This window comes from Dendrobates tinctorius, unplaced genomic scaffold, assembly GCF_039654945.1.
Source record: "Dendrobates tinctorius isolate UK_male_01 unplaced genomic scaffold, ASM3965494v1 ptg000326l, whole genome shotgun sequence".
Lineage (NCBI taxonomy): Eukaryota > Metazoa > Chordata > Amphibia > Anura > Dendrobatidae > Dendrobates > Dendrobates tinctorius.
In genome coordinates, this window is record NW_027361993.1 from 1,996,939 (window position 1) to 2,024,677 (window position 27,739).

The 27,739-nt window shown below is 44.2% G+C and overlaps 1 protein-coding gene across 1 annotated transcript; it reads left to right on the plus strand.

Moving 5' to 3' along the window:
- LOC141074157 (uncharacterized) lies at positions 1-27,739 on the plus strand. The gene is made up of 4 exons (XM_073561686.1): positions 1-1,480; positions 2,153-2,793; positions 25,657-25,746; positions 27,611-27,739. The coding sequence occupies exons 1-4, from the start codon at positions 1-3 to the stop codon at positions 27,737-27,739; spliced, it is 2,340 nt and encodes a 779-aa protein (XP_073417787.1).

The window sequence follows — 27,739 nt, forward strand, 5'->3', positions numbered from 1 at the left end:
ATGGATTTAAAAGCCAGGGAGAATGCCTGGCGTTCTAAGGCTACAGATATATTTTCTCGTAACGCCCCGGTGGTTTCGCAGGATACCTCTCATGAGATTAAAGATCTCATGCATAAATATAGACATGCTTTACAACGGAAGACTAAATTATGGTGGAATCGATCGTCATTAGAAAACTATTTTGAAAAAAAGATTATTCCTAGGGGCCTGCGGGTCCAACTATATCCGACGTATGATCTTGGAAATAATGATTTTATTACAAGATGGACAACAGCAGCATCTAAATGCTCTTTGGAATTCATACAAATTTTGATCGATAATAACACAATGTCGTTACTGGAGATTGATAATGAATTGGACAATTTATCTAGATTATTAATGAAGGATATGTCTAATGACCAGTTTACTAAGTGGTCGAAAGACCTTGATATGGATATCTCCAAATGGGAGGAGAAGGTTTGCCAAGAGAAACTCAAGAAGTACCAACGGGATGTAGATGATTATGATGCAAATAAAATATATAGATGGCAGTTTAATGGATTAAAAAATAATCGAAGAAAAAGAATGAGAACACAATCGAATGTTTCTAGCGTGTCTAATGTATCCGAAGCTGGTAGTAATGTCGCCACTAGTGATGTGGAAATTCACCGTGATTCACACACAAGGATTGGAGAGAAGAAGAGATTTCCGGACATGTTTCAAAAGGCGCAGAGAGGACGTGATTCAAGGGATCGTTATCAGGTAATTAATCTCTCTGATCATCTCTTAACTACTGATCAGCAATTGGAACGTGGTTTATCGTTTTCTCCCTCTAATCGTTTAGACCCGTTCGAATCGGTGAAGGATGTCCATCTCTTCTCTAGAAAATTGATTTTAAAAAGATTACATGCAAATAAATCTAATCAGGAATCGGGATATACGGAGGCAGAAAAGGAGGCGATTGAGACATTAGTCTCATTACAAGAAGAGAATACTGCAGCTATTGAGGTGAATATGATTCCCAATCATTTGTTTACACAATGCAAAACATTTCCATCCTTGGGGCTTTGTCCGGCGGTAGAAGTGTTTACAAAACTTGTCTCTTCTGATATTGCAAAATTGGCTCAGAAACAGGGAGGTGTGTCCAATTTATCTAAACGAGAACAAGCGGCTTTAACAGATTTGAAATCTTGGGATGATGTAGTTTTTAAGCCGGCGGATAAAGGGGGAAATCTGGTTATTTGGCCAATAAATCTATATGAGAGACAGGCCAATAAACTTTTGAATGACACCAGTTGTTACCAGAGATTAACTTTCAACCCCCTATCCTCTTTCCAGAACCTTTTAATAGATATCTTGGATAAGGCTTTGGCACAGGGTATAATTGCCAAGAAGTTATTGGATCGGATTCGGAATAGTCATCCTAAGTTACCAACATTTTACCTAATACCGAAGATACATAAAAGTATTGTGGATCCCCCTGGCCGCCCGATAGTGGCAGGTAATGATGGACCATGTGAGCTTATTGGATTAATTGTGGATCATTTTTTGAAACCCTTGGTATGTGATCTACCATCGTATATTAAGGACACCACGTCGGCTTTACAAAGGTTGGACCAATTGTCATTAGATGAGGACATGGTCATTGTAACTGCTGACGTGGAGTCCCTGTACACTTCAATACGGCATCAGGATGGCTTGGCTGCGGTCAGGTTTTTTCTGGATTCCAGTCCGCTGGAAACATCATTGGTTGAGTTGATTATGACCTTGTTAGAATACATCCTCACGCACAATGTGTTTATTTTTAACAAGAGGATGTATTTGCAATTGCAAGGAACAGCAATGGGGGCCTGTTGTGCCCCCTCTTATGCGAACTTATTTTTAGGGGCATGGGAACGGGAGATGTTTCAAGGTGATCTCATCCAGGAGTTGAACCATGTTCACAACTGGATGAGATACATCGATGATATTCTATTCATATGGGATGGCCCCGTACAAGAACTGCATCAACTCATGGAACATCTAAATAACAACAATAAAAACATTAAGCTGACTTTTCGTTTTGGTAGAGAAATCGATTTTTTGGATATTAAAGTGACAGTGGATTCTAAGGGCTTTTTGAATACGGATATTTTTCGTAAAAGCACCTCAACTAATTCTTTTTTGGTTGCAGATTCAGCACATCCAGGTTCCACTATTCGGGGCATTCCAATAGGTCAATTTTTACGTGCGAGAAGAATTTGTTCAAAGGAGGAGAGTTTTGAACGACAAGCTGTGGACCTAACAAGAAGATTCCTGGATAGGGGATATAGTAAAAAGATGATAAAGAGAGGCTATTTGAGAGCAACTAAAACTACAAGAAATAATCTTTTATATGGAACCTCTTCTAGAAATAAAGGAGAACAGAGCAATCAAATTCGGTTTATCAGCACTTTTAGCAACAAATGGGACGATCTAAGAGGTATTGTGCGAAATCATTGGGGTGTTTTAATGGTGGACCCTGTGTTACGCAAGATTCTTCCGGCTCAACCTTCCTTTGTAGCCAAGAGATCGGCAAATTTGAGAGACACTTTAGTCCACAGCCACTTCGAACCGAGAAAAGAAAAATCCAAGTCTGGGACGCCTGGCTTCTTTCCCTGCGGCTTGTGTAAGGGATGTCGGAATCATGTGAAATCGGTCTCTTTTTCTAATCATGATGGATCACGCACTTTCGATATAAGAAAACACCTGAGTTGTAATTCTCCTGGAGTCATCTATCATGCCAAATGCCCTTGTGGAAAAATCTACATAGGAATGACCACAAGGGAGCTCAAGGTAAGAACTAGGGAACATGTTAGAGACATTGAAAAAGCTAGAAACAATGAGGACTTTACCTCTCTTAAACCCCTTCAAAGACATTTTAAAATGTCACATGAATGCAATGCAAAAGGCCTGAAGATACAGGCCATAGATCAAGTAGTTTTGGGGGTCAGAGGGGGTGATCTTACTAAAACTCTATTGCAAATTGAAAGTAGATGGATCTACCGTCTGGGCAGTTTGAGCCCGGATGGACTTAATGAATCCTTTGGTTTCGGGGCATTTCTTTAAATTTAACATGTTCATTGAGTGTTCTTTTTCAATAAGCTTGGGGTACTTCCATTTGGTTAGCGTGTCTACTGAGAGGTTTTCCTTTTTAGGGGTGGGGTTCTTTTTATTTTATTTTATTTTATTATTAAAATTATTCATTCTCATTGTTCCAGTGTATGGATATCGAGCCATTCTTTTGCTGCTCTCTGATGTGGTTGTTTGGAGTAGCTGTGTCTTCAGAAGTTCTTATCAAGAATGAATTAAAGATCAAGAATTTAATAATAAAGAATAAGTGTCTTAATATTGATAATAAAGCTATCGAGGTTATATGTATTATAGAATGATAGATGCATATTTGAATTAGTTGAATTATATGTATTATATTATGTATGGATTGTAATCTATGGACTTGTATTTTTAAAATATATGTTGTTTTGTTATCGGCCATATATTTATAGGCACTATTAAATTTATCACTTATTTTTATAAATTTTTTTAATAATATTTTTGATTGGAATTAATTAGTATGTATTAATAGGTATTTCACTAATAATAATAGAGTTATTTGTTACTTTTGGCACATGCACTTATTACTTTAAAGTAATTATTTATTATAAGCACTATTATTTGAATATATAAAAATGGAATTTTTATTATTGGTATGTGGTAATGTATATTGTTATAATAATTTATGTCCCCCCTTTTTTGGGTAGTCACTTTTAGAAGATAGTGCGCATGCATGGTCGGCACTCCGTGTACTTCTTGCAGCGCTGCCACAATGATCCACATGGATGCACGTGTGGGTCATTCAGCGCATGTTCAGGAAGTAGGTTTATCGTGCCGGAGTGAGTCGGACTGGTGCATGCGCCGTAATGTCTTCTGTGCACTTAGATTATTTTATCACGTCGGACACTACACTGCGCACTCCCGGAAGTATGGGGTCACATGATGAGGGATTCAGCTTATTGATTGGCCGTCTGTGGATATAAAGAGAAGCCCCTAATCTAGATTTGGTACGCTCCCGGAAGAAGCTAGAGGGCGAAACGCGCGTCGGGGCGCGGGGATCTGTGCACAGGATTATTTACACCTGCATAATCCGGTCTAAGGTAATTATCAGTTTGATAGCTCTTCTACCTTGTCATTTTATGTGTCCTAAGTTTATTTTAGCCCATGTTGTATCGGTGCTTTTCACAGCGGGGTTAGATTAATCCTCCCCGATTTTGTCGATATGAAGGCTTTATATGGTGCTGGTATTATGTCGTATCTCTATAACCTCATAGGATTTCTTATTACCCTGAATTTTTATATTTAGAGTGAGACTTATGATTGTATACTATAAAACTTAGTGGCGTCTTATAACGGCAAGGTTAGATTGATTCCTATTTAGGATTATTATAATATTGGTCTTGTTGCCTTATTCCATGAATTGTACAGGAATATTATGATTATTAACAGAAGGATTATTTATCCGTGTTCATGGTCTGTGCATTTTTTCCCCGTTGGGGTATGTTATGAGTAAGGTATTATGTAGTCTGTAATTTTTATTAAAATTGGAATATTTTTGATATTCAATAAAATAATATTTTTTATATATATGGTGTGTTGGTTCGCTTCTTTTGGGGATAATTAGTGAATTCTTTTTTACCCCTAAGTGTATTATTGTGTTTGAAGTGCCAAAAATTGATCTTAAGGACATTTTTAGTGTCTTGACTTTGTGTGGGTACTGTAGGGTCATTATACTGTGTGCGGGATGTGTGCTGTGAAGGATTTAACTCTGGGGTATCTTACTGTGATTGGGGTACCTTTGTTGGAATCATACTCTATGGAAGCCATGTCAGGAGTATCTTAGTGTGCAGGAGCATCAAGGGTCTACAATAGGGGCATAATTACTTTGTAAGGGCTGCAAATCTGTGACCATAATGTACATTTTTTTTGTGAGGGGCCCAATTAGAACCTCTCCTGTGGTGCCCCATGATTTCTATGTACACCTCCACTCTTAATGCTTATTGCTGCCACATTGCCTGTGTTCAGGTGTAATGCTCTGACAATTACCCACTAGAAAATATAACAGGCAGCTTCCCGCACCTGAGTGAAAAAGTACTAAAAATATATCACAGTTTCCGCTGTTCCGTAAAAAATAAACATAATGTCACAATTCATTTTTGGATTCGTGGCAGCTCAGGTTCAGCTATAATTTAAATGTAGCTTTTTTCCATTCGGGCCAGCAAGGGTTAATGTCAGTTCCCTTGCTGGCAGCTTCTTTATTGCTAGTCAGCTGAGGTGGCTGGTGACCACTTCCACTATCCTTTAAAAAGTCACATGACCCATCAGCTGACTGTCAGTGATAGAATAATCTATGATGACCAGCCTGGAGTAAAGAGCTCTCTAGTTTCAGTGGTGAATCTGCTGTTTTTGTGGAGTTTGTTGCCCGAGTGCCTTATCCTCTGCTGTGTGGTGCTTTACAGCAGGGACAGTGTTAAGTAGTATTTCCCCTTCTTCTGTCTGTCTTGTTGTTTTCCCTCTCTCTGTCTTGTTCACCATCTGCAGTGGTGAGGCTAGCATCTTTGCCGACCAGTCCTCTAGGGAGGGAATAGTGAGGTGACAATCAGGGACTAGGTGTTACGGGCTGGCGGAATACACCAAATAATAAGGAAGGTAATTAGGTGCATTCGCAGCCCGGGGTCCACCGTGCAGAGATGGTAACTGCTGCTCGGTAATGGCGGACGTTATATGGCGGTACAATAGAGGAACACACTGGGTTAACTCCACCTAGTGTGTACAGAGGAGGACTCTGTTACCTCACAGAGCCGCCCGACCGCCAAATGCAAATGCCGCAGCCTGTATATGCTCACAGAGCTCGGCAATGTGAGCACTGATATATAGACACAGGACTCTACCCCTGAGACACTGGGTTAAAGTCCCTCTAGTCACACTTGTGCTCGGCACCACAACAGTGGTGCCAGGAACAAACAAATTAAAAAACTAAAGTGCACTATGTGCAAACTGCACTGCTCTGGCGGATGCCACTAACCACCCAGAACAATGGAGGAAAGCGCTAGACTGGCGCATGGCGTCACACTGGCGGATGCAGCCGCTTAATGCGGTACTGAAGGTGCCCAGCTCTGGATGGCACCATATGGCACTGAGTGAGGTGCTGAGATGTGGAAGCACTGTGGCACATACCAAGCCACTAGTAGGTGCTGACTCTAAAGGGCATGTCACACTAAGAGATATCGCTAGCAATATCGCTATAACTAGTGACGTTATAGCGATATTGCTAGCGATATCGCTGTGTCTGATACTTACCTACGACCCGCTCCCCCGCTGGTTATCGCTGATCGCGCGAGAACGTCCTGGACCGTTTCTCGTCGTCAGCTTCCTGCAGCGCTTCCTGCTGTGAGGACGAGCGACGCGTGGACACGGGCGGGAGGACGCAGGATCGCCTGGTGTGACAGGTAAGTAGCGATCCCCGTCCCCTGCGATGTCACTGGTGACATCTGCCTGTGTGGCAGCTCACTAGCGACCACTTAGCGATGTACCAACGATCCTGACTGCGTCATATCGCTGGTCGGGATCGCTGGTACATCGCTAAGTGTGACAGTACCTTAACTCTATAGCCCTATACCATATGTTTCCAAAGGAGGGGAGTCATAATGAGTCAGTCACCAGATACATGCATCCATCATCACTTGCACAATATACAATAAGAGTCTATACTAGTGCATTGCCGAGAGGCCATGCAAACCTTTTATAGCAGCGTCCTTCTGGGACCTTCCAGGTGGTCCAATTCGAGCTGGAGAAGGACTTAGTTCCTGGAGTTGTTCGCTGCAGATCAACATGCGTTGCTATAGCTGAACCAGAGGTGGCAGCAGGAATTAAACCCCCAAAGCTTGTCTGAGCAGAGCACTGAGATCAACTAGTCTGCTCAGCAGGCTCCTCTGTGGCTGGAGAGGAATGGGAGACTGCCAAAGGCAAGGCTTGGGATTTCTGCTGGGCAGCACCGGAAACCCAATGCCTAACATTACCCCCCCCTTAGGGCCCCCTCCTCTCTGAGCCTCACTATGCTCAAATGCCACAATGAGGAGTGGAGTGTGGATGTTCTCCACTGGCTCACAGGTCTGAGCCTCTGGACCATGAGTCCACCAAATAAAACTTTTTACCACGCACAACTCTGCATCCCACGATGGCATTGACCTCAAACTCATCCAAAGACAGGTCTGATGTCCCGGCAGATGACTTGGAGTACTGGGACATGTGAACAGCCTTAAGGAGGGACACGTGGAAGGTGTCAGTGATAGCAAAGTGTGGTGGAAGGGCCAGACGGTAGACCAAAGGATTGACCTGCTCAAGGACCTTGAAGGGGCCAATGTAGCGAGGTGAGAACTTAGATGACTCATCCCGCAGCCTGATGTTACGGGCGGATAGCCACACTAAGTTGCCAGGGGCAAAGGTCAGAGCAGGGCGCCGGTGTGCGTCAGCGGAGACCCTCATTCTCTCCTTAGAGGCCCGGATAGCATCCTGAGTGCGATCCCAAATGTCACGTGCCTCCACCGCCCAGTCTGCCACCCTAGAGTCGGTGGATGATACAGGCATGGGCACAGGGACGCGCGGATGCTGGCCGTAATTGAGGAGGAGTGGGGTCTGAACGGTGGAGACGGCCACAGCGTTGTTCAAAGCGAACTCCGCCCACGGCAGCAAGCATGCCCAGTCATCCTCCCTGGCCGAGACAAAATGTCATAGATATGTGACCAGGATCTGGTTGGCTCTCTCTACCAACCCGTTTGTCTCGGGATCATAGGCCGAGGAGAGATTTAGCTCAATGCTGAGCAGGCTACAGAGCTCTTTCTGGAACCGAGACGCAAACTGAGGACGTCAGTCGCTGACAATCTTATCCGGCATGCCATGCAGGTGGAAAACATGCTTAATAAACAACGCTGCCAGGCCCCATGCAGAAGGTAAGTGGGAGAGAGGTACCCGGTGCACCATCTTGGAGAAGTGGTTGGTGACAACCCAAATGACTGTGCTGCCATTGGACTTGGGCAGTCCCACCACAAAGTCCATACCGACCATCTCCCAGGGCCTGTCTGCTACCGGCAGAGGGTAAAGTAGCCCAGCGGGCCGCTGCCGAGAAGACCTATTTTGAGCGCAAGAGATGCACGCCTGAATATAGTTCCTGATGTCATGGGCGATATGCAGCCACCAGTATGTCCTCGCCAGAAGCTCAGATGTCCATTTTGTCCTGAAATGTCCACCCACCCTGGAAGAATGAGCCCAAGAGAGGACCTCCAGTCGCAGACGGGCAGGGATAAATGTCTTGCCTGGAGGTACTGACTCAAGTGCGACCAGAGCCACGGTCCTCAGGCTCTCGGACGGGACGATCAGGCGAGGCTCCTCCTCCGATGACACCATGGAGCGGGAGAGAGCATCGGCCCTGACGTTCTTCTCACTGGATAGGAAATGGAGGGTGAAATGAAACCGGGAGAAGAACAAGGACCGTCTGGCCTCGTGAGAATTTAGCTGCTGGGCCGTCTGCAAATGCACCAGGTTCTTGTGGTCAGTGAACACCTGGAAAGGGTGGCGAGCCCCCTCCAGGAGGCATCTCCACTCTGAGAAGGCCAACTTCATCGCTAGCAACTCCCTGTCCCCGATGGAATAATTCCTCTCCGCCGGTGTGAAGGTCTTGGAGAAGAAGAAGCATGGGTGCTTCCGACCTTGTGAGTTGTTCTGGAAAAGACTGCTCCAGCACAGACGGAAGAGGCATCCACCTCCAGAATGAAGGGTTTATCTACATCGGGGCGATGTAGAATGGGAGCGCTAGCGAAATGGGTCTTAATGGAGTAGAAGGCCTTGGAGACAGGTTCTGACCACAAATTGGGATTTGCACCCTTCTTGGTGAGGGCCACCAATGGGGCTACCAAAGTCAAGAAGTGGGGAATAAATTGGTGATAATAATTTATGAACTCCATAAAGCGCTGCACCGCTTTGAGAGAATGAGGCTCCTGCCAATCCATCACCGCCTGTAGTTTGGCAGAATCCATGGCCAATCCCTGGGCAGAGATGATATAGCTCAGGAAAGACAAGGACTCCTGCTCAAACACACATTTCTCCAACTTGGCATAGAGGGAGTTCACCCATAGGAGGTCGAAAACTTTGCAAACATCTCTCCGGTGGGAGTCAATATCTGGAGAGTAGATGAGGATATCATCCAGATAGACTACAACTGAGGTGGTGAGCACACCCCGGAAGATGTCATTCACAAAGTCTTGGAAGACGGCTGGAGCATTACAGAGCCTGAATGGCATCACCAGGTATTCATCGTGCCCGTCCCTGGTGTAAAAAGCTGTCTTCCATTCTTCCCCCTCACGGATGTGAATCAGGTTGTATGCCCCTCGCAGATTAAGTTTAATAAACACTCTCGCTCCTCGTAACCTATCAAACAGTTCTGATATCAGAGGCAAAGGATATTTATTCTTAACAGTTATGGCGTTAAGACCCCTGTAATTGATGCAGGGACGTAGTTCTCCATTCTTCTTCTGGACGAAGAAGAATTCCACCCCCGCTGGTGACACTGACTTCCTAATGAATCCTTTTGCCAGATTCTCCCTGATGTATTGACACATGGCCTCTGTCTCCGGGAGAGATAAGGGGTAGACTCGACCCCAGGGAGGCTCAGCACCTAATAAGAGGTCAATAGGACAGTCATAGGGGCGATTCGGTGGATGGGTCTCCGCCGCATTTTTGGAGAACACGTCCGTATACTGTCGATAGTGTTTGGGGAGCAAAGAAAGATCTGCGGGGACCTCGGTGAAGGCAACCTGGATGCACTCCCTCAGACTTCTACCTTCACATGACTTATTCCAACCAAGAATTCTCCCCGAGGACCACTCTATATGGGGAGAGTGATACCGCAACCAGGGGACCCCCAGAAGGACCTGGTCGATACCCTTGGGCATGACGAGGAGGGATATTGTCTCCTGATGAGATGGAGACACCGAGAGTATCAATGGAGCAGTTTGGTGTGTAATCTGTGAGGGCAGAGTCACGTCGTTCACTACTCTGGCGGTGAATGGCTTAGATATCATAACCAGAGGTTTTGCGTGCCATTGAGCGAAGGCAGATGACATAAAATTGCCCTCTGCTCTGGAATCCACGCAAACCTCCACCGCTAAAGTGGAAAAACCAAACTCAAGTATCCCCTTAAAGGACAACTTGGAGGAAAACGCCGCAGATTCTAGTGAGCTGCCACCTAAGGCCACTAGACGCAAGCGTTTTCCTGGCTGCTGTGGGCACCTGTTGGCTGGGTGACCAGACTGCTGGCAACTGTGACTGACCATGGGTACTCGCGCAGACCAGGACCTGAATCCCACGCGAGAATCTCCCATGGCCCCTGGGAGCTCGGACGCCCGATTGGGAGGTTCCAGAGGTTTAACAAAACTGGGTGCCAACCTAAACCTCTGCCTGGGACTGCTCCAACCTTCGCTCCAAAAAACGAAGGTCTATGTGGGTGGAGATGGTGATAAGCTCCTCCAGTGTGGTGGGAATCTCCCTTGTGGCCAGAGCGTCTTCTACATGACGAGCCAGACCTCTCCAAATCACCAAAACAAGGGTCTTATCTGACCACTCCAGTTCTGAAGCCAGTGTCCGGAACTGGATGGCATAATGGCTGACCAGAGACAAGCCCTGCGATAATGCCAGGAGCTGGAGCGTGGTATCATGGGTGACTTGGGGTCCCAAGAAGACCTGCTTCAGAGTGCCCAAGAAATGTGAGGCACTCCGCACCACATGATCACCACGCTCACACAGCGGTGTGGCCCACTCCAGAGCTCTGCCCGACAGAAGAGAAATAACAAATCCCACTTTAGCCCGCTCGGAGGGGAATCGTGCCAGCAGCTATAGCTGTATGGTACATTGGCTGATGAATCCCCTACAAGAAGCACTTTCGCCCGAGAATTTCTTGGGCGTCGGGAGGTGGGATAACGTCGAGGAAGGGGTGGCAGTGGACACATGGGAGACAGCCTCTGTGGCTGCCTGAACAGTGACCGTGGAAAGATCCACAGTTGAGGTTGAGCACTCAAGAGCCGCCAACCTGCCCTCCAGCTGCTGGATGTTCCGGAGGAGTCCCTGTTCATCCACCATTACTAGCCAGACCCTGGCTCTAGTATAATGTTACGGGCTGGTGGAAAACACCAAATAATAAGGAAGGTAATTAGGTGCGTTCGCAGCTCTGGGTCCACCGTGCAGAGATGGTAACTGCTGCTCGGTAATGGCGGACATTATATGGCGGTACAATAAAGGAACACATGGGGTTAACTCCACCTAATGTGTACAGAGACGGACTCTGTTACCTCACAAAGCTGCCCGACCACCAAACACAAATGCCGCAGCCTGTTTATGCTCACAGAGCTTGACAGTGTGAGCACTGGTATAGAGACACAGGACTTTACCCCTGAGACACTGGGTTAGAGTCCCTCTAGTCACACTAGGGCTTGGCACCGCAACAGTGGTGCCAGGAAGAAACAAATTAAAAATACTAAAGTGCACTAGTGTACTAAAATACTAAAAAATACTAAAGTGCACTAATACTAAAGTGCAGACACCACTAACCACCCAGAACAATGGAGGAAAGCGCTAGACTGGCACATGGCGTCGCACTGGCTCCTCTGTGGCCAGAGAGGAATGGGAGACCGCCGAAGGCAAGGCTCAGGATTTTTGCTGTGAAGCACCAGAAACCCGACGCCTGACACTAGGCATGTGACGGGAAGGACCCGCTTAGGGCATTAGGGGAGTTGAGCAAGAGGCACAGGTAGGTTTTCAGGAGGTGCCCCATCCCTCGTTCCCTACGGTTAGGGCCTTCCTCACCCCATTCCATCCCATTGTTGGTATATGTTGGTGGTCCACTGGATGTGTCTGTCATGACACATAATCTCATAATTAACCTTCTAGCACCTTTTCAAGGTTGTCAATGAAGGGTCTTATTTCTCAGATGTTGTTATTGATTCTATATTGAGATATGTTCAAGGTATTTTGATCGCTTCCTATTGCATATTTTGAGCAGTTGTGGTGGCCACAAAATCAAAACTCTGGCATTTTGATTTTTTTTATCTTTATAACATTTAATGGTCTAGTTAAAAAATTTTATGTTTTGATAGACTGTACAGTTAAGAACAAAGCAATACTATGTGTGTATTTTATAACATTTTTCAATCTTCATGCTTTTTTAATACATTTTTTACACTTCATACTGTATTTGCTAATGAGGTGCAGGTAACAGGATGCAACGCATAAGCGGCACGAGGCAAGAGCCGTCAGTGAACGGTGTAATTCTGTTCAAACACAGCGGTAATTTACAGTAGTTATTTACAATTGGTGATATTAAATAATGCAAATCATGGGAATCAACAATTAACCATATAAAGATACAACTGTAATAACAATGAAAGTTCTTCACTATACAATGCTATTGCTCTCTCTCTACAGATGGTACGCCCGCTAACAGGAGTTATCATGTAGGTTCTTCCTGCAACTCTGGCTCTAGCGGGGGTCCCGCTAGGCCGCAAGTCTTTATGATGATGTTTAGTAAAGCACATTGAGCCTCCAGCACACCAACCGGACCTCACCACCCTGCCATCCTAAGGCTGGTTTCACATTTGCGTTTTTTAGCGCTGGAAAAAAATGCATATGTGCGCATGCGTTTTTTCCCCTATATTTAACATGGGTGCGCATACCTGCGCGCTGGTAAGCGCATGTATGCGATTTTCATGCGCTGCGTTTTTTTGGGGTGTGCGTTTGTATTTTCCAGACGCAGCATGTTGCATTTTTTGGCCCTGCAAAAAAGCGCATGCGCACATATGCGCACGTTTTGCGCTAAAAATGGCCATTATAGCCTATGGATGCGCATATGTGCGCACTGGCATGCTCATGTATGCGTTTTTTTGCACATGCGTTTTTTTTTGTTAACCATGGAATTTAGGGGTTTGGGTTAGAGTTAGGGTTAGTTAAGGGGGTTTAGGGTTAGGGTTAGGGTCAGGGTCAGGGTTAGGGTTGGGGTTAGGGTCAGGGTTAGGGTTAAGTATGGTTTGGTTAAGGGTTAGGGTCAGGGTTAGGGTCAGGGTTAGGGTTAAGTATGGTTTGGTTAAGGGTTAGGGTCAGGGTTAGGGTTAGGGTTAAGGTTAGGGTTAGGGTTAAGGTTAGTTAGGGTTTGGGTTAGGGTTAAGTATGGTTTGGTTAAGGGTTAGGGTCAGGGTTAGGGTTAAGTATGGTTTGGTTAAGGGTTAGGGTCAGGGTTAGGGTCAGGGTTAGGGTTAAGTATGGTTTGGTTAAGGGTTAGGGTCAGGGTTAGGGTTAGGGTTAGGGTTAGTTAGGGTTTAGGGTTTGGGTTAGGGTTAAGTATGGTTTGGTTAAGGGTTAGGGTCAGGGTTAGGGTTAGGGTTAGGGTCAGGGTTAGGGTTAGGGTTAGGGTCAGGGTTAGGGTTAGGGTTAGGCTTAGGGTTAGGGTTAGTTAGGGTTTAGGGTTTGGGTTAGGGTTAGGGTCAGGGTTAGGGTTAGTAAAGTCATGGTTTGGGTTAGTGTGAGGGGCCACCTAATGTTGGAAAAAAACGCAAACGCGGTAAAAACGCACTAAAAACGCATACAAACGCATAAAAACGCTGTGTTTTTTTCATGCATGCTCATAAAAATGCTTGAAAAAAACGCAGCAGTTGTATGCTTTTGTATGCGTTTTTTCAATGCGTTTTTTTGCGGGAAAAACGCGCTGCAAAAAAAAGCAAGTGTGAAACTAGCCTAACCCAGGCCAGCCTCGGTACAGTATGTTGTAGCTGGAAGTGACAGCCCTGCTCATTGCCGTGTCCAGCAAGCGTACTCTTTTGTTCGTCATATCCACCCAGATCTTCAGTGCTTGACCATCGGCGGATGTTCTCTGGGCCTGGGGGCAGAAAGGACTGGGTACAAACTCTTGACGGGTGTTGTGTGGTCTCTGGTACTTGAATGACGTAGGGCGCAGGTTCTGGTCTTGTCCGGTGAAGTCTGACCTTTGGGTCTCAACTGGCATTATGCGTGCACCTTACTTGGTGATGACTCACACCCTATTGTGTACGCTTTCCTAGGCAGACATCACGCTTGCCTCAGTGCCATCTCAAGTCTGCATCAGTTCTGCTGTCTTTCTTGGTGCCGAATCATCCTGTGGTTTGGTGTTCAGGACTTTTATATGCAGGAACTTTGTCATGTGAGTCACCTGACCAGGTCTATCACAAGAACTCACACCCCCTGGCACCTATTGGTTCCTCCTTGTTTCACCTGGCCAGCAGATGGCAGTCTTTCCTCACTAATGTCACATCACATTAGGGCTCTTTAGGGGTGTCATAGTTTCCTTTTACACTAGTACCATCAGAGGACTTAAAGGGATATTCCCATCTCCAAGATCCTAACCCAATATGGAGAAGGTGTAATAATAGGTCAGCACTTTGGCTTAGTGGTTAGCACTGCAGCCTCGCAGTGCTAGAGTGATGGGTTTAAATCCCACCAAGGACAACATCTGCAAGGCGTTTGTGTGGGTTTCCTTCCACATTCCAAAGACATGCTGATAAGGGATTTAGATTGTGAGCTCCATCGGGGAAAACTGTAAAGCACTGTGGAATATGTTGGTGCTATATAAAAATAGGGATTATTATTACTTTATGAAATACCTCCAATTTGAAATATTGTATAATTTTTCTAATTTGCTTTGTCGCTTTCCCCAGGTACAGGGCACTGCAGTAGTTTAGGCATTCATGGTTAAGTTCACTTATATAGTCACGGTTAGTTACTGTAGCTGCTAGTGGTCGTACACATGGATACTTAAGCTACTGCAATGCTCTGTTCACGGGTTAAGTGACAGAAAATCAGAACACTATACTACATTTCTAAAAGATGGTATTTGCTAATATTAATATTACACCTACTACACATTGGGATAGGTTCATGAATATGGGTATACTATTTTAAATCTGCGATCCTCCAATCATTTGTATTGTAGACAAATGATCATAGCAAGGTCTCTTATGAACAGCAAAGAAAAGCTGACGTTCACAGAAGTGCTGTCATGACGGGCACAAAGGTTTAAGAAGTGTTCCCTGGGATGTATGCTGTAAATGTCCTAGAAAATGATAGCAGCATCTAACAGGTTAACAGCCATAGGCGGAGCTTAACTCATGGCTTTTAGAGGCAGATAATGGCTGAGTGACACAGCCATCATCTGCCAGTAATAGAGCAGGATCAAGCTCTAACCCCTCTCCATTCATACTCTGCATGATAAGGAGCTAATCACAAGGAATTATCATCTTTATGCTAATTGGTTAAGAAAGAGGTTGTTCTCCGAAGAAATCAGAAGTGTTCGAAAGAGTCAATAGCAAGCTTACCGAATAAAGAGAATATCCTAGTGGTTACTGGCACTACATTTGGGATAACTCTCCTCTCGAGGCATAGATTCAAGTCCTACTTCAGATGTTGCGGCTGTGTTCAATAGGTTTGCTGTTCTTAATTTCTATTATCACTTAACCTCTGAAAGGAGAAATCTGACCAATTTTCATCAGTGATGTTGTTCTTTCATTGTTTTTTCTCATAAGTGAAAAAGAATTCTCTATTGTTACCATATGTAACAATCTGTGTTATCGAATTGCACTTTGTCCCCATCTGAGTGCTGTCAAATTTTTTCACAGACCCATAGACTTTCATCGCCTCGGTCTGTGAAAAATTATAGCAAAAGTGAGAAGCAGCCCCACTCAAAATAAGTCTTGTTTGGTCCTGCAAATAGTGCTAGAGTTTATTCAAAATTCACCACAGGGCAATACAATAGCGTGATAATAAGGTACGAGGTTAATGAAGTACGAGGTATCGTTTCGACCCTGTTCCGGTCTTTATCAAACCTCACTGCAAAAGATACAGAAACAAAATTAGCATGCAAAGTATAAATACAGAATTTAGCACACATAGATGGTGGGGTGCTGTACAGATATATACATTGTATTACCCTGTGGGGAATTTTGAATAAACTCTAGCACTATCTTCAAGACCAAACAAGACTTATTTTGAGTGCGGCTGTTTCTCTCTCTTGTCATGATTTCTGGACTGAGTCCAGGTTCAGGCAGCACCTGATTTTTCAATGGAGTGAACGTTATTCATTCTTTTATTGTGAAAAAATATAGACATGTGAATGACCCCATTCATTTTCATGGGTTTGAAAAACAAGGATAGCATCATGAAAATGGATGTCTGAATGAGACCTAATACGGAGGATTTTTTTATTTCTCCTTTTTAACGTGTTTTATAATGCCTTTCTTGGCATGCTATTTTAAGTATTTTTTTCAGCACTAAATAGGAAATCTGATGAGACAAAAAAGCGCAAATAGGGTCTTACCTGATTTCCAAGTGGTATAAAATTACAGGTACACTCACATGTTGGGGTTTTGACAGTCATAACTCCTATAGAAGCAGGTAAAGGCTGCAGCAGGACCACCAAAGAGATGCAATGCAATAAATGAGGAATACGGTGGTTCAGAGTCTGCGCTGCTAAAGGTTCAATGGTATGATCACACATGAAGGTGATACATGAATGCGGTTTATTATGTCAATTTGTTTCAAGGTTTTCAAAACTTTTCATCAGGACCATACCACAATTATTTCAGTGTTAGCATATATGTGAAGAAATATTACGTTACCGATCCACAGGCAGCACACCAACACTCCTGAATTTCTCCGTAAAAGAGTTAGGTGTTCCCAAGTCTAGGACTTTTTTTAAAGAAAGTTCTGAGACAAACAAAATGGTCTTTTTCAACCTGTGCCATTCTAAGATCAGCAGGGACCTGACCACTAAGAGTATAACTACCAGCCGAATGATTACGTACATGCCATCTAAGCACCCAAATCAGTGGGCTGAACGCCTGGGTCCACGATTGGTGCCATTAGGTGACACCACTTCCTCATCCCTTGTGTTAGATGCTTCCCAATCCTCTGTCCAAAATACGTGTGCAGATGCCTCCTGCCCTGTACCCACCCTTGCACATTCTGACTTAACATCATCAGGCCCTTCTAAATCCTTCTCCCAGCACAGCTTTCAGTTGTTCCTATGTAGAGTCGTGGGCTGGGCTGGGGGGGTGGTCCCTCTGTATACTGCACAAAGACATCACAGACAAAAGATGGAGGCAAGTTTCGGGTACAACAGGTCCAAGTTTATTCCTCACCATCCGACTGACGGCCTCAGCAGTACACCATAATACCAGGCCTCGCTACACACACCGTACTTTTTCACCAGGGACGTAGACACATGTACCGTCCCTTTTTTCACTTAGCAACGATCCTGTCAGCACAGTCACTGTGGCCGCCTTAGGCCCATACACCATCAGCACTTTTACTGGTCAGTTATCGTCTTCAATACGGTATGCCTTTCCCCAGGGCATCATCTGTACTGTGGTACTTTATGTCAGGACCACCCCCCTGACTTTCTCTCTCCTCAGTCCCCTGGTTTGGCTCTCCTCACAGCACACAAACTGTCACAGACTTCTGGTCTCTTGAGCACCTCCCGGGGACTGGAACTTTCTGGAACCCTCCTGTCAAATTTATAACTTTCACGGTTAACTGTAACTCCGCCCCCATGACCAATGGTTTTTAAAGCCCTAAGCTGCTGTCAAGTCCTGATCTCACACTCCTCCCTGCCATCTTGTGGTCAACCCCAGGTACTGCACGTCCTCTGCACTTTCTTAGCTGTTTCCCCACTGTCATAACTGCTATCTGCCTAAAATGTGCAAACCCTCCTTCCTACTTGCTGACAAGTCTGTCCGTCAGGTCACCTTCCCTACACCTACCTCAGGCCTTGGAATGAAAAAGAAAGTTCCCTGTCACCCACCCACAGGCCGAAATGCTAAATGAGAATATTTCCACGCTGCTTAAAAGTGAAAATTTTACCATTTAGACTTGTCGACAAGGAGGATTTCCGCCCACTCATGGTGGCAGCTGTTCCTTGGTACTTGGTCCCCAGCCGCCACTTTTTCTCTCTGTGTAGCTGTAACAATGGCATCCGGGGAGGGAAGCTATGGCCAAGTTATTTAAAGGCACAGTTCACAAAGAGAGTCCACTGAGCAATTGGTCAGCGAGCACCCCCGGCCTCTTGCACATAAATAGACGAGACAGACACAGCTTTTCCCACAGTTTACCTTGTTCTCTTTCCAGCCACAGTAGTCTAGGCGAAATAAAGTCCAATAAGGCAACTGTTGTCTAACAGGGAAATAACTTTTAATGAACAGGGATGGAATAGAATAAAAAGAGTACAGCTCTGGATTTCCTGATCTCTACCTGCACTCTCCACAGGCACACCCACAGCAGCTGCAGCAACCAAAGATCTGAAGTAGTCCACCCGCTGGAATCTGGGTGCCTAAGACCCCTTCAGCAAGGGCCCTTCAAGATTCCAGGGGCCCGTGTTGCAGTGTTTAGTCCTGCTTCTGTCCTTAGGGCCCTTTTAGTCCTTGGCGCCCTTTTTTAGTCCTCAGTCCTGGACAACAGATCTCTCCCCTCCAGGAGTCTGGCAGTGCCCCATCTATTCAGCACGTCTGCTCTGGGCTAGCACACCCGAGCTTCTGACTGGGGACAGCAGCTTCCTCCCACCTTTCTGTGGCTGGCCCATTCCCTAACATTAACTATTCATTGTCCCTAACTATAGACAGCCATTTAAAGGGGAACATCCACAATTCATAATAAACAGGTGCAACATATGGCAGAACATACATTGCAAACACATGACATTTTACACTGCATGACAAATACAGCACAATGTAGAAGGGAACGCATAGGCCCCCGTGTGGGGAAGGAGTAAGTGAGGGTTCCTGCCACCTCCTTATACTCTCCCTTCCTTAAACATGGCCATCCCCTGCTATAGCAAACTTTGGAAAGCGTACAGTGCCTTGTGAAATTATTCGACCCCCTGGAACTTTTCAACCTTTTCCCACATATCAGGCTTCAAACATAAAGATACCAAATGTAAATTTTTGGTGAAGATTCAAGAACAAGTGGAACACAATTGTGAAGTTGAATGAAATTTATTGGTTATTTTAAATTTTTGTGGAAATTCAAAAACTAAAAAGTGGGGCGTGCAATATTATCCGGCCCCTTTACTTTCAGTGCAGCAAACTCACTCCAGAAGTTAATTGTGGATCTCTGAATGATCCAATGTTGTCCTAAATGACTAATGATGATAAATATAATCCACCTGTAATCAAGTCTCCTAATAAATGCACCTGCTCTGTGATAGTCTCAGGGTTCTGTTTGAAGCACAGAGAGCATCATGAAGACTAAGGAAAACAACAGGCAGGTCCGTGATACTGTTGTGGAGAAGTTTAAAGCTGGATTTGGATACAAAATGATTTCCAAAACTTTAAACATCCCAAGGAGCATTGTGCAAGCGATCATATTGAAATGGAAGGAGTATCTAACCACTGCAAATCTACTAAGACCCGGCCGTCCCTTGAAACTTTCATCTCAAACAAGGAGAAGACTGATCATAGATGCAGCCAAGAGGCCCATGATCACTCTGGATGAGCTGCAGAGATCTACAGCTAAGGTGGGACAGTCTGTCCATAGGATAACAGTCAGTTGTACACTGCACAAATCTGGCCTTTATGGAAGAATGGCAAGAAGAAAGCCATTTCTCAAAGATATCCATAAAAAGTGTAATTTAAAATTTGCAACAAGCCAATTGGGAGACACACCAAACATGTGGAAGAAGGTGCTCTGGTCAGATGAAACCAAAATCAAACTTTTTGGCAACAATGCCAAACGATATGTTTGGCGTAAAGGCAACACAGCTCATCACCCTGAACAGATCATCCCCACTGTCAAACATGGTGGTGGCAGCATAATGGTTTGGGCCTGCTTTTCTTCAGCAGAGACAGGGAAGATGGTTAAAATTGATGGGAAGATGGATGGAGCCAAAAAAAGGACCATTCTTGAAGAAAACCTGTTGGAGTCTGCAAAAGACCTGAGACTGGGACAGAGATTTGTCTTCCAACAAGACAATGATCGCAAATATAAAGCAAAATCTACAATGGAATGGTTCACAAATAAACGTATCCAGGTGATAGAATGGCCAAGTCAAAGTCCAGACCTGAATCCAATCGAGAATCTGTGGAAAGAGCTGAAAACTGCTGTTCACAAACGATCTCCATCCAACCTCACTGAGCTCGAGCTGTTTGCCAAGGAAGATTGGGCAAGAATTTCAGTCTCTCGATGTACAAAACTGATAGAGACATACCCCAAGCGACTTGCCGCTGTAATCACAGCAAAAGGTGGCGCAACAAAGTATTAAGTTAAAGGTGCCGAATAATATTGCATGCCCCACTTTTCAGTTTTTGAATTTCCACAAAAATGTAAAATAACCAATACATTTCGTTCAACTTCATAATTGTGTTCCACTTGTTGTTGATTTTTCACCAAAAATTTACATTTGGTATCTTTATGTTTGAAGCATGATATGTGGGAAAAGGTTGAAAAGGGGGCCGAATACTTTCGCAAAGCACTGTATATATACACATATATATATATATATATATATACAGTCCCAGTCTCTCTGCAGATAGGTTCATAGAAAAAATAGAAACAATTCATAGTCCACAAGAGTTGGTTGGCCCTTTAACACGAGCAGCTAAAGTCTTTAAAGTGGGCCTCATTCAGACTCGACAGTATTTCTCTGTGTGTGGGTCCACGTGACCCTTGTCCTTCTGGGGACAGTCTTCCCCTCCCTCCCTGGACCACAGGCCCTTAATGGTGGTGGGCTGCATTTTAAACATGGGGCTAGTCCAAGGGTCAAAGCAGGAATACAGTTCAGAGTTGCACATTCCAGCAGCCACATCTGAAGTCCACAGTCCCCCCATGGGGTTCTGGTCCCGTGATGCAGTAAGGGAGGCACCAACAGGTGCAAACAAAACTGGAAGGAGGGGAGAACAAACAATCATGGCCATTACCAGGTGGCCCCGCTTGACACCATTGTCCATGGGCACCATCTAGGGACACGGAACAGTCCCTTGCTCTGGGTTCAGCCGGCACCAATATCAAATTTAAAGGGACCGCTCAGTCTGTACACGGTCGTTAAGTGGCATAGTGGGCTGCTTTGGGACCCTGTGCCACCACATACACTTGAGATGAGGACTCCCTGGAGGAGGAGTCCCACTCTTCCGCCAGCTCTGCACTCCCTCCAGTGGTGGTCCTGAGGCACCGCTCTCTCCTTTGCTGTCAGGGCAACTGCATCCACAGCAGCCAGCCAATAAACATCTGGGGTCTCTGGTGGGGGACTGATCTCCCAGTCAAAGGCCATTATTATGGCCACTGCCCTCACAGTCCTTGCTCTTTAAACCCTTAATGACAGCCAATTCGTCTTTTTACTGACCTGAGATATAAGAGAATATCATCCCCACACAGGTGACAATCCAGCAGCTGTCGGTTGTACACTATAGCTGACAACTTGTTGTACCACAAACGATCAGTGCTTGCACCGTCCATATCTGTTTAACCCCTTAGTTACTGCTGTCAAAAGTGACTACATCAAATAAATGGTTATTAGATTGTTGAGGCTTCCACTTTAACCTAATTGACACACCGAGATCATGATCCTGTGGTCCTGATGTTTACCATAGCAGTTCATGGCCAAATAGCAGTCTTTGAGTCTCCCGGATATAGCGGTCAGTTTAGAAGTCAGTGACATTTACATTGGAAACAAACACTTTTTCATTCCTGCTATACCACTTTGCATTAATTCCGGAAAAGCACCTGAAGGGTTAATAAACTATCTGACAGAAGTTTTCAATATGTCAGGAGGTGTTGTTTTTAAAATGGTGTCACGCTTGTTGTTTTCCATTATGTAGCACCCCAAAGTCACTTCAAACCTGGATAGGTCAATCAAAAAAATACATTTTGTAAATTTCCTTGAAAAAATGAAAAATTACTGCTACATTTTTTTTTTTATTTATATATATTTTTTATTCAAACAGAGTAAGGCGACAGTATAGTTATTGCATATTTTGTAGACGCAAATACAATCAAGAGGCAATCAGGACGTCGCAGAGTCAAACCTGATAATATAACACAAGCAACAACGAGAACAGTACAGTACAGTGGTACAGATTTGAAAAGATAGTACTAAGCAAAGGTATCGTGTCATTTGTGGCAGGTAGACAGAGTTTTAAGTCAATTAAGGTTATAAATGTAGAGTGGGTCTGGATGAGGAATATAGTAGCCTAAGGGGTGAGGGACATCTAGCTGTAAGTAAAATCCAGGGCAGATGTATGTAAATAAGAAGATCAGCTGAAAGGCCAAAAGAGGACAGGGAAACACAATGGGCTCTAAAGAGTATATTTTTGTCTCCATGAAGACCATGCGTTCAAGAAAAATGGGTGTGAGTGAGACTCCCAACTGGAGAGCTCCTCCAATCTGTATACAAGCTTTACTTTGTCGATCCATTCAGCTAAGGATGGAGGAGAAGGGTCCCTCCAATGGATTGAGATTAGGTGCTTAGCAGCGCTCAATAGTAAGGCCAATGGCTCATGTTTCTTAAGTTTACAATTGGACGTGGGACAGGAAAGCAGTACGTTTTTGGGGGAAAGGGTTCTGGTAATTAGTTTAAGGTCTTTCAATGTTTTGTTGACCCCTGACCAAAATTCTACAAGTAGAGGACAGGTCCAGTAAATATGCGACATATTGCCCACTCCCAAACCGCACCTCCCACACAGTTTTGAATTAGTTAGTCCAAGATGATGGAGAAACTCAGGCGTTCTATACCATCTCGTGAAGATTTTGTACGCATTTTCTTGTAGTAACGTGCATCTAGAGAAGCCTATTGAATTGGCAAAAATTTTGTGCACTTCTAGATCAGTTAGCGAGATGCCTATTTCTTTTTCCCAGGAGAGGAGGTATACTGGTTTCGATGCGGTAGGGGGGAAACAATATTTTTGTATATTCTGGCTAGCAATTTGGGAATAGGCAACCTGAGTTTCAACAATAATTCAGACCAGGACCAGCCTCTAGTCCTAGTAAATTGAGCATTAAAGTGTTTTAGGATTTTCAGAGCATGGGTTTTTTGTAAGAAGTTCATAGGTTGGATGTGGGAGTCAGTAGGCCATATATCTGAGGGGGAAATGTTGCCTAAGTCTAATTGGGAGATTGCTCGATGAGGCAAACGGTGCCAAAGATTAAATTTGTCAGTATAGTTGGCATCGAGAAGATACGGGATGACGCTAGTGGGAGTTGCTGCGGAAGGTCCCTCGCTTGTGAATTGAGATTTAAATGAGCTATTTTTGATTTTGATGGTAGTCAGAGTGATTGGGTCTAGATTCAAATGAGGAGGAGGTGCTAAATCGTTCCATATGTATTGGTGCATGTCAATATCAAGGAGGAGAAGCTCTAAATTATTATGGCGTGAGGATTGATGAGATGAAGCGAGCTTTAACCATCTACTCATATGTTTCGCCTTATGATAAGAGGCAAAGTCTGTGACATTTAAGCCTCCTGAAAATCTCGGGAGAGTAAGGAGTATATGAGAGAGTCTTGATTTTTTGAATTTCCAAATGTATTGTGAGATTGTTTTTCTAATGGAAGTGAAAAAGGTTCTGGGAAGAGGAATTGGCAACATGGACATTGTATACAGAATTTTAGGTGCGATATAGGTTTTAATTACATTAATCCTTCCCAACCATGAAAGATATGGATGGTCATACGTCTTTAAAAGCTCCTCGACTGTCTTAATTAATTTAACATAGTTTTGTCTATAAAGATCTAGGGGATCCCCAGTGAGAAAAATTCCCAGGTACTTGATATGTTTTGCAGACCATTTGAACAGAGCTGTCCCCTTCAGAAGAGAGATGTCTTCATCTGGAGCGGATATAATTAGTGCTTATGACTTATCCCAATTAATTTTGAAGTCCGAGACTTCACTGAATCTTTGGAAAAGACCTATTACACTATGTGCCGCTGCCTTTAGGATTGGTTATCAGAATAAGTAAGTCATCAGTGAAGGCAGCACATTTTTGTTCCGTATGCTTAACTTTTAAACCTTTAATGTCAGGATTTTGACGTATTGCTTGTATTAGCATCTCTATTAACAGAATGAAGAGGGTGGGTGATAGGGGCAGCCCTGTCATGTGCCATTTTGGATATTGAAGGATTGAGAAAACATTCCATTAAGCTTTATCTTTGCGGATGGGGCGGAATATAGAGAGAATATAGCTTTAATAAAGTTACTGGGGAATTCAAAATTTTCCAGTGTTTTTTCCATAAAGTGCCAATTAACTCGGTCAAAGGCTTTTTTGGCATCAGTGGAAAACAGGGTAAGGGGGATTTTGTTTTAAAAGCATGATTTATGGCATGAAGAATCCTAGCTGTGTTGTCCTTCCCCTCCGTTCCCTTTACAAATCCAGCCTGATCACAGTGTACCAGTTTGGGTAAAAGATTGCTTACTCTGGTGGCTATGATTTTTGCCCAGAGCTTAATGTCCGTGTTTAACAAGGATATGGGACGGTAGCTACCGCATAGCTCAGGATCCTTCCCCTCCTTAGGTATAATGGTTATATAAGCTTCTAGTGCTTGTTTGGGTAGGGAGAAGCCTTTTAAGAGATCATTAAATAGATTAGATAAGTGTGGAGTCAAGATTTCAGCAAATTTTTTGTAGTATATAATCGGAAAACCATCCGGGCCTGGTGATTTACCTTGGGGTATAGATTTTAGGGTCTCCAAAGTCTCTTGTGTTGTGACTGGTGCCAGTAACATGTCTTTGTCTGTGGGATTCAGTTTAGGTAATTCGATAGTGGAAAGAAAAGAAAGGATTTTGTTCTCTGCTGCTACTGGGTCAGGCAAAGAGGGGGACCCGGGCAAGTTATAGAGGTCTTCATAGAATCTCATGAATGCATGTGCAATATCAGTAGAATTTGAAACCGTTTGGGATTGAGCATTTTTGATTTTCCAAAAAAAAAGCCCGGTCTGTTTGTTTTTTCAATAGCGAGGAGGTAAGTTTACTTCCCCTATTACCGTGCATGTAGAATGTTTGTTTGCTCCTCAAATAAATCTTGGCGGTGCATACATTCAGTAAGTCTTTCAATTTGTTTTGTAGTGATTTTAGAGATTCTTGCGCTTGAATGGCTAGAGATTTTTTGTGAACAGTTTTTAGAGTATTAATTTGGTGGATAATAGACGAGATCTCTTTGTCCCTATTTCTCTTTATGTAGGAGCCCAAAGCTATAAGTTCCCCTCTGATCACTGTCTTATGGGTTTCCCAGATCATGGGGAGGGAGGAGTCTGGTTGCGTATTTTCCTTAAAGAAGAGATTTAATGTATTTTTGATTTTCTCTAGATTTTTATCGCTGTCTAAAAGGGTTTCATTTAATCTCCACGCTCCCATAGGCTTGGGAAGAGAAGTGATGGTGATTTCTAGATATATGGGCGCATGGTCTGATAGTGTAATAGTACCTATGTGAGTTTTTTGTACTAGAGGAAGAGCATGATCTTGTACAAAAAAAATAGTCTAGTCTCTAGTATGAATTGTGAGGGGGAGAAAAGAAGGTGCAATCTTTGGTCTCAGGATTATTCGTTCTCCATGGGTCAATTAAGTTCAGGGAGTTCAGCGAAACCTGGATCTTCTTGATTGCCCTTTGGAAGACCTTTTTAGAACCGGAGGACGAGTCTAAAGATGAATTTAAGGTAACATTTAAATCTCCCCCTACCACCTACAGACCCTCTTTAAATAATTCCAACATGCCCAAGGTTTTTGATAGCCACAGATCCTGCTGCCTATTGGGAGCGTAGAGATTGCAAAGGGTCACCATAGTGTTGGCTAGATGGCCTTTGATCATAATGTAACTGCCCTCTGGGTCTGAGAGTGTATCCTTCCACTGGAAGGGAAGATTCTTAACTAGAGCTATGCTAACTCCCTTAGAAGCAGAAGAGCTGCAGCTATTGGACCAGGTCGGGAATGGAGAACGAGAAGTATCAGGAGAGCGGCCTGTTTTAAAGTGGGTTTCTTGTAGGAAAGCAATTTGGGTTTTACTTTTTTTCAGGAGAAGCATGATTTGGCTCCATTTGGCCGGGGAGTTTATGCCCTTCACATTGAAAGAGGCTATTGTCAAGCTATCAAGCGTATGTTGACTTGTCATGGAGGGAATGTGTGTATGTAGTCTGACCTGGATGACACAAGTTGCACGAATGTAAAAAATTCAAAGAACAGTTTCAATAACATCATAACACATTAAAAATTATATCTTATCTGCAGCAGGGTGGGGTCCCAGCCTCGAACCGAGAGCAGACAAGAAAGTCCATAGGGGAAACGGTGGAGTGTCCAGTGGTGATCTCCTATAAAACTTAAGAGATGTGGGAGAAAAGTAAGTTAAACACAAAATATCATTGGCTGCGCTGTAGCAGAAGAGCAAAAGGCAAACCAAGAAAGAACATCAATATCAGAGCCGAAACCTATGAGTCGGTGGGGAGAAGGGTGACACCCCTGCAACCAGGTTTTGGAGTGTCTTTCCTTCTTCATTTCCCTCAACCCCTAACACAGGTCGGCAGTTCCTAAAAAAAGTAGAGCCTTGAAGAATCAGGTGGAAGGGCGTCTCTGTGTTTGCTTCTTGAACTTGGGAAAGCCCGTCCTTTTCTGGACCGACCAATCTTCGGACTGTTGGAGTTGTGGGTAGTTATGAGTAGTCTCTAGAGGCATCCAGGATGGTACCTCCACAGGTGGAATTTTCAGAATATCCCACGCTTTGTGCAGGTCTTCAGGTGAATGTATAGCGACTTGTCTTCCATCTTTGATGATTGCGACCCCGAACGGAAACAGCCATCTGTAGGGAAGTTTGTGTGATTTCAGAGTGTCAAGTAAAGGATTCATCAGCCTTCTCTTGGCCAAGGTTGAAGGGGCTATGTCTTGAAATATTTGGAAAGAGTAATTATCATACTGTATGTGAGAGGGGCCATTTCTCTTGCTTTGGTAAGGATGGCATTCGTGTCTACAAAGCTGAGGAGGCCGCAGATGATATCCCTTGGAGGGTCTGGGTTTAGGCTTTAATGCTCTGTGTACTCTTTCTATGACTATTTTGTCCGCTCTCTCCTGACCCACTAAAGACGAGAAGATTTCCCTTGTGACTTTTTCAAGGGCTTCAGTAGCAAAAGTTTCAGGAATTCCTTTTATACTTACATTTTTCTCCTGCTCCTATTTTCCGGGTCTTCAATCGCCAGTAGGGTAGTATTCAGTTGCTTTTGGTGGTAGGAGACATGGTTTCGCAGGGTCTCTGAGTATTCAGTCAATTCAGTATGGGCAGACTCTAGTGATTCCACCCTATCTCCAATGTGTTTCAAATCTGACCTGATTCCTGTTACTCCTGAAGAAGGGGTTTCATTGCCTGGGCCAGTGATTTCTTCAGAAACGACCTGGATGTGAGAGCACTATCTAGTGTCTGAGTTTCTTCATCCGAACTGTCCTCAGTTACATCTGAAGAGTCTGAATGCGTCTGGTCCATTGTTCGATTTGACATTTTTTTCAGCGGGGGCTGCTGGTTCAATGTTTTTTCTTTAGGTATTTATCAAGTTCCCCCTGTTTGCGCTCTTTGCTACTATTTGGAAGCACTTTGACACGCTCCTTGCCTGTTTTAACCATATCGAAGATTATGAGCGTGACGGTGTGAAATCACCACTGGGTCATTAG

What these genes read in the sequence shown, in the direction of transcription:
- LOC141074157 (XM_073561686.1), top strand. Translation starts at nt 1, where the DNA reads ATGGATTTAAAAGCCAGGGAGAATGCCTGGCGTTCTAAGGCTACAGAT. An exon ending in TGACCACAAGGGAGCTCAAG is followed by an intron (nt 2,794 to 25,656) that starts GTAAGAACTAGG and finishes GGGTCAATTAAG; the next exon opens with TTCAGGGAGTTCAGCGAAAC. An exon ending in AGTCTAAAGATGAATTTAAG is followed by an intron (nt 25,747 to 27,610) that starts GTAACATTTAAA and finishes TTTTTTCTTTAG; the next exon opens with GTATTTATCAAGTTCCCCCT.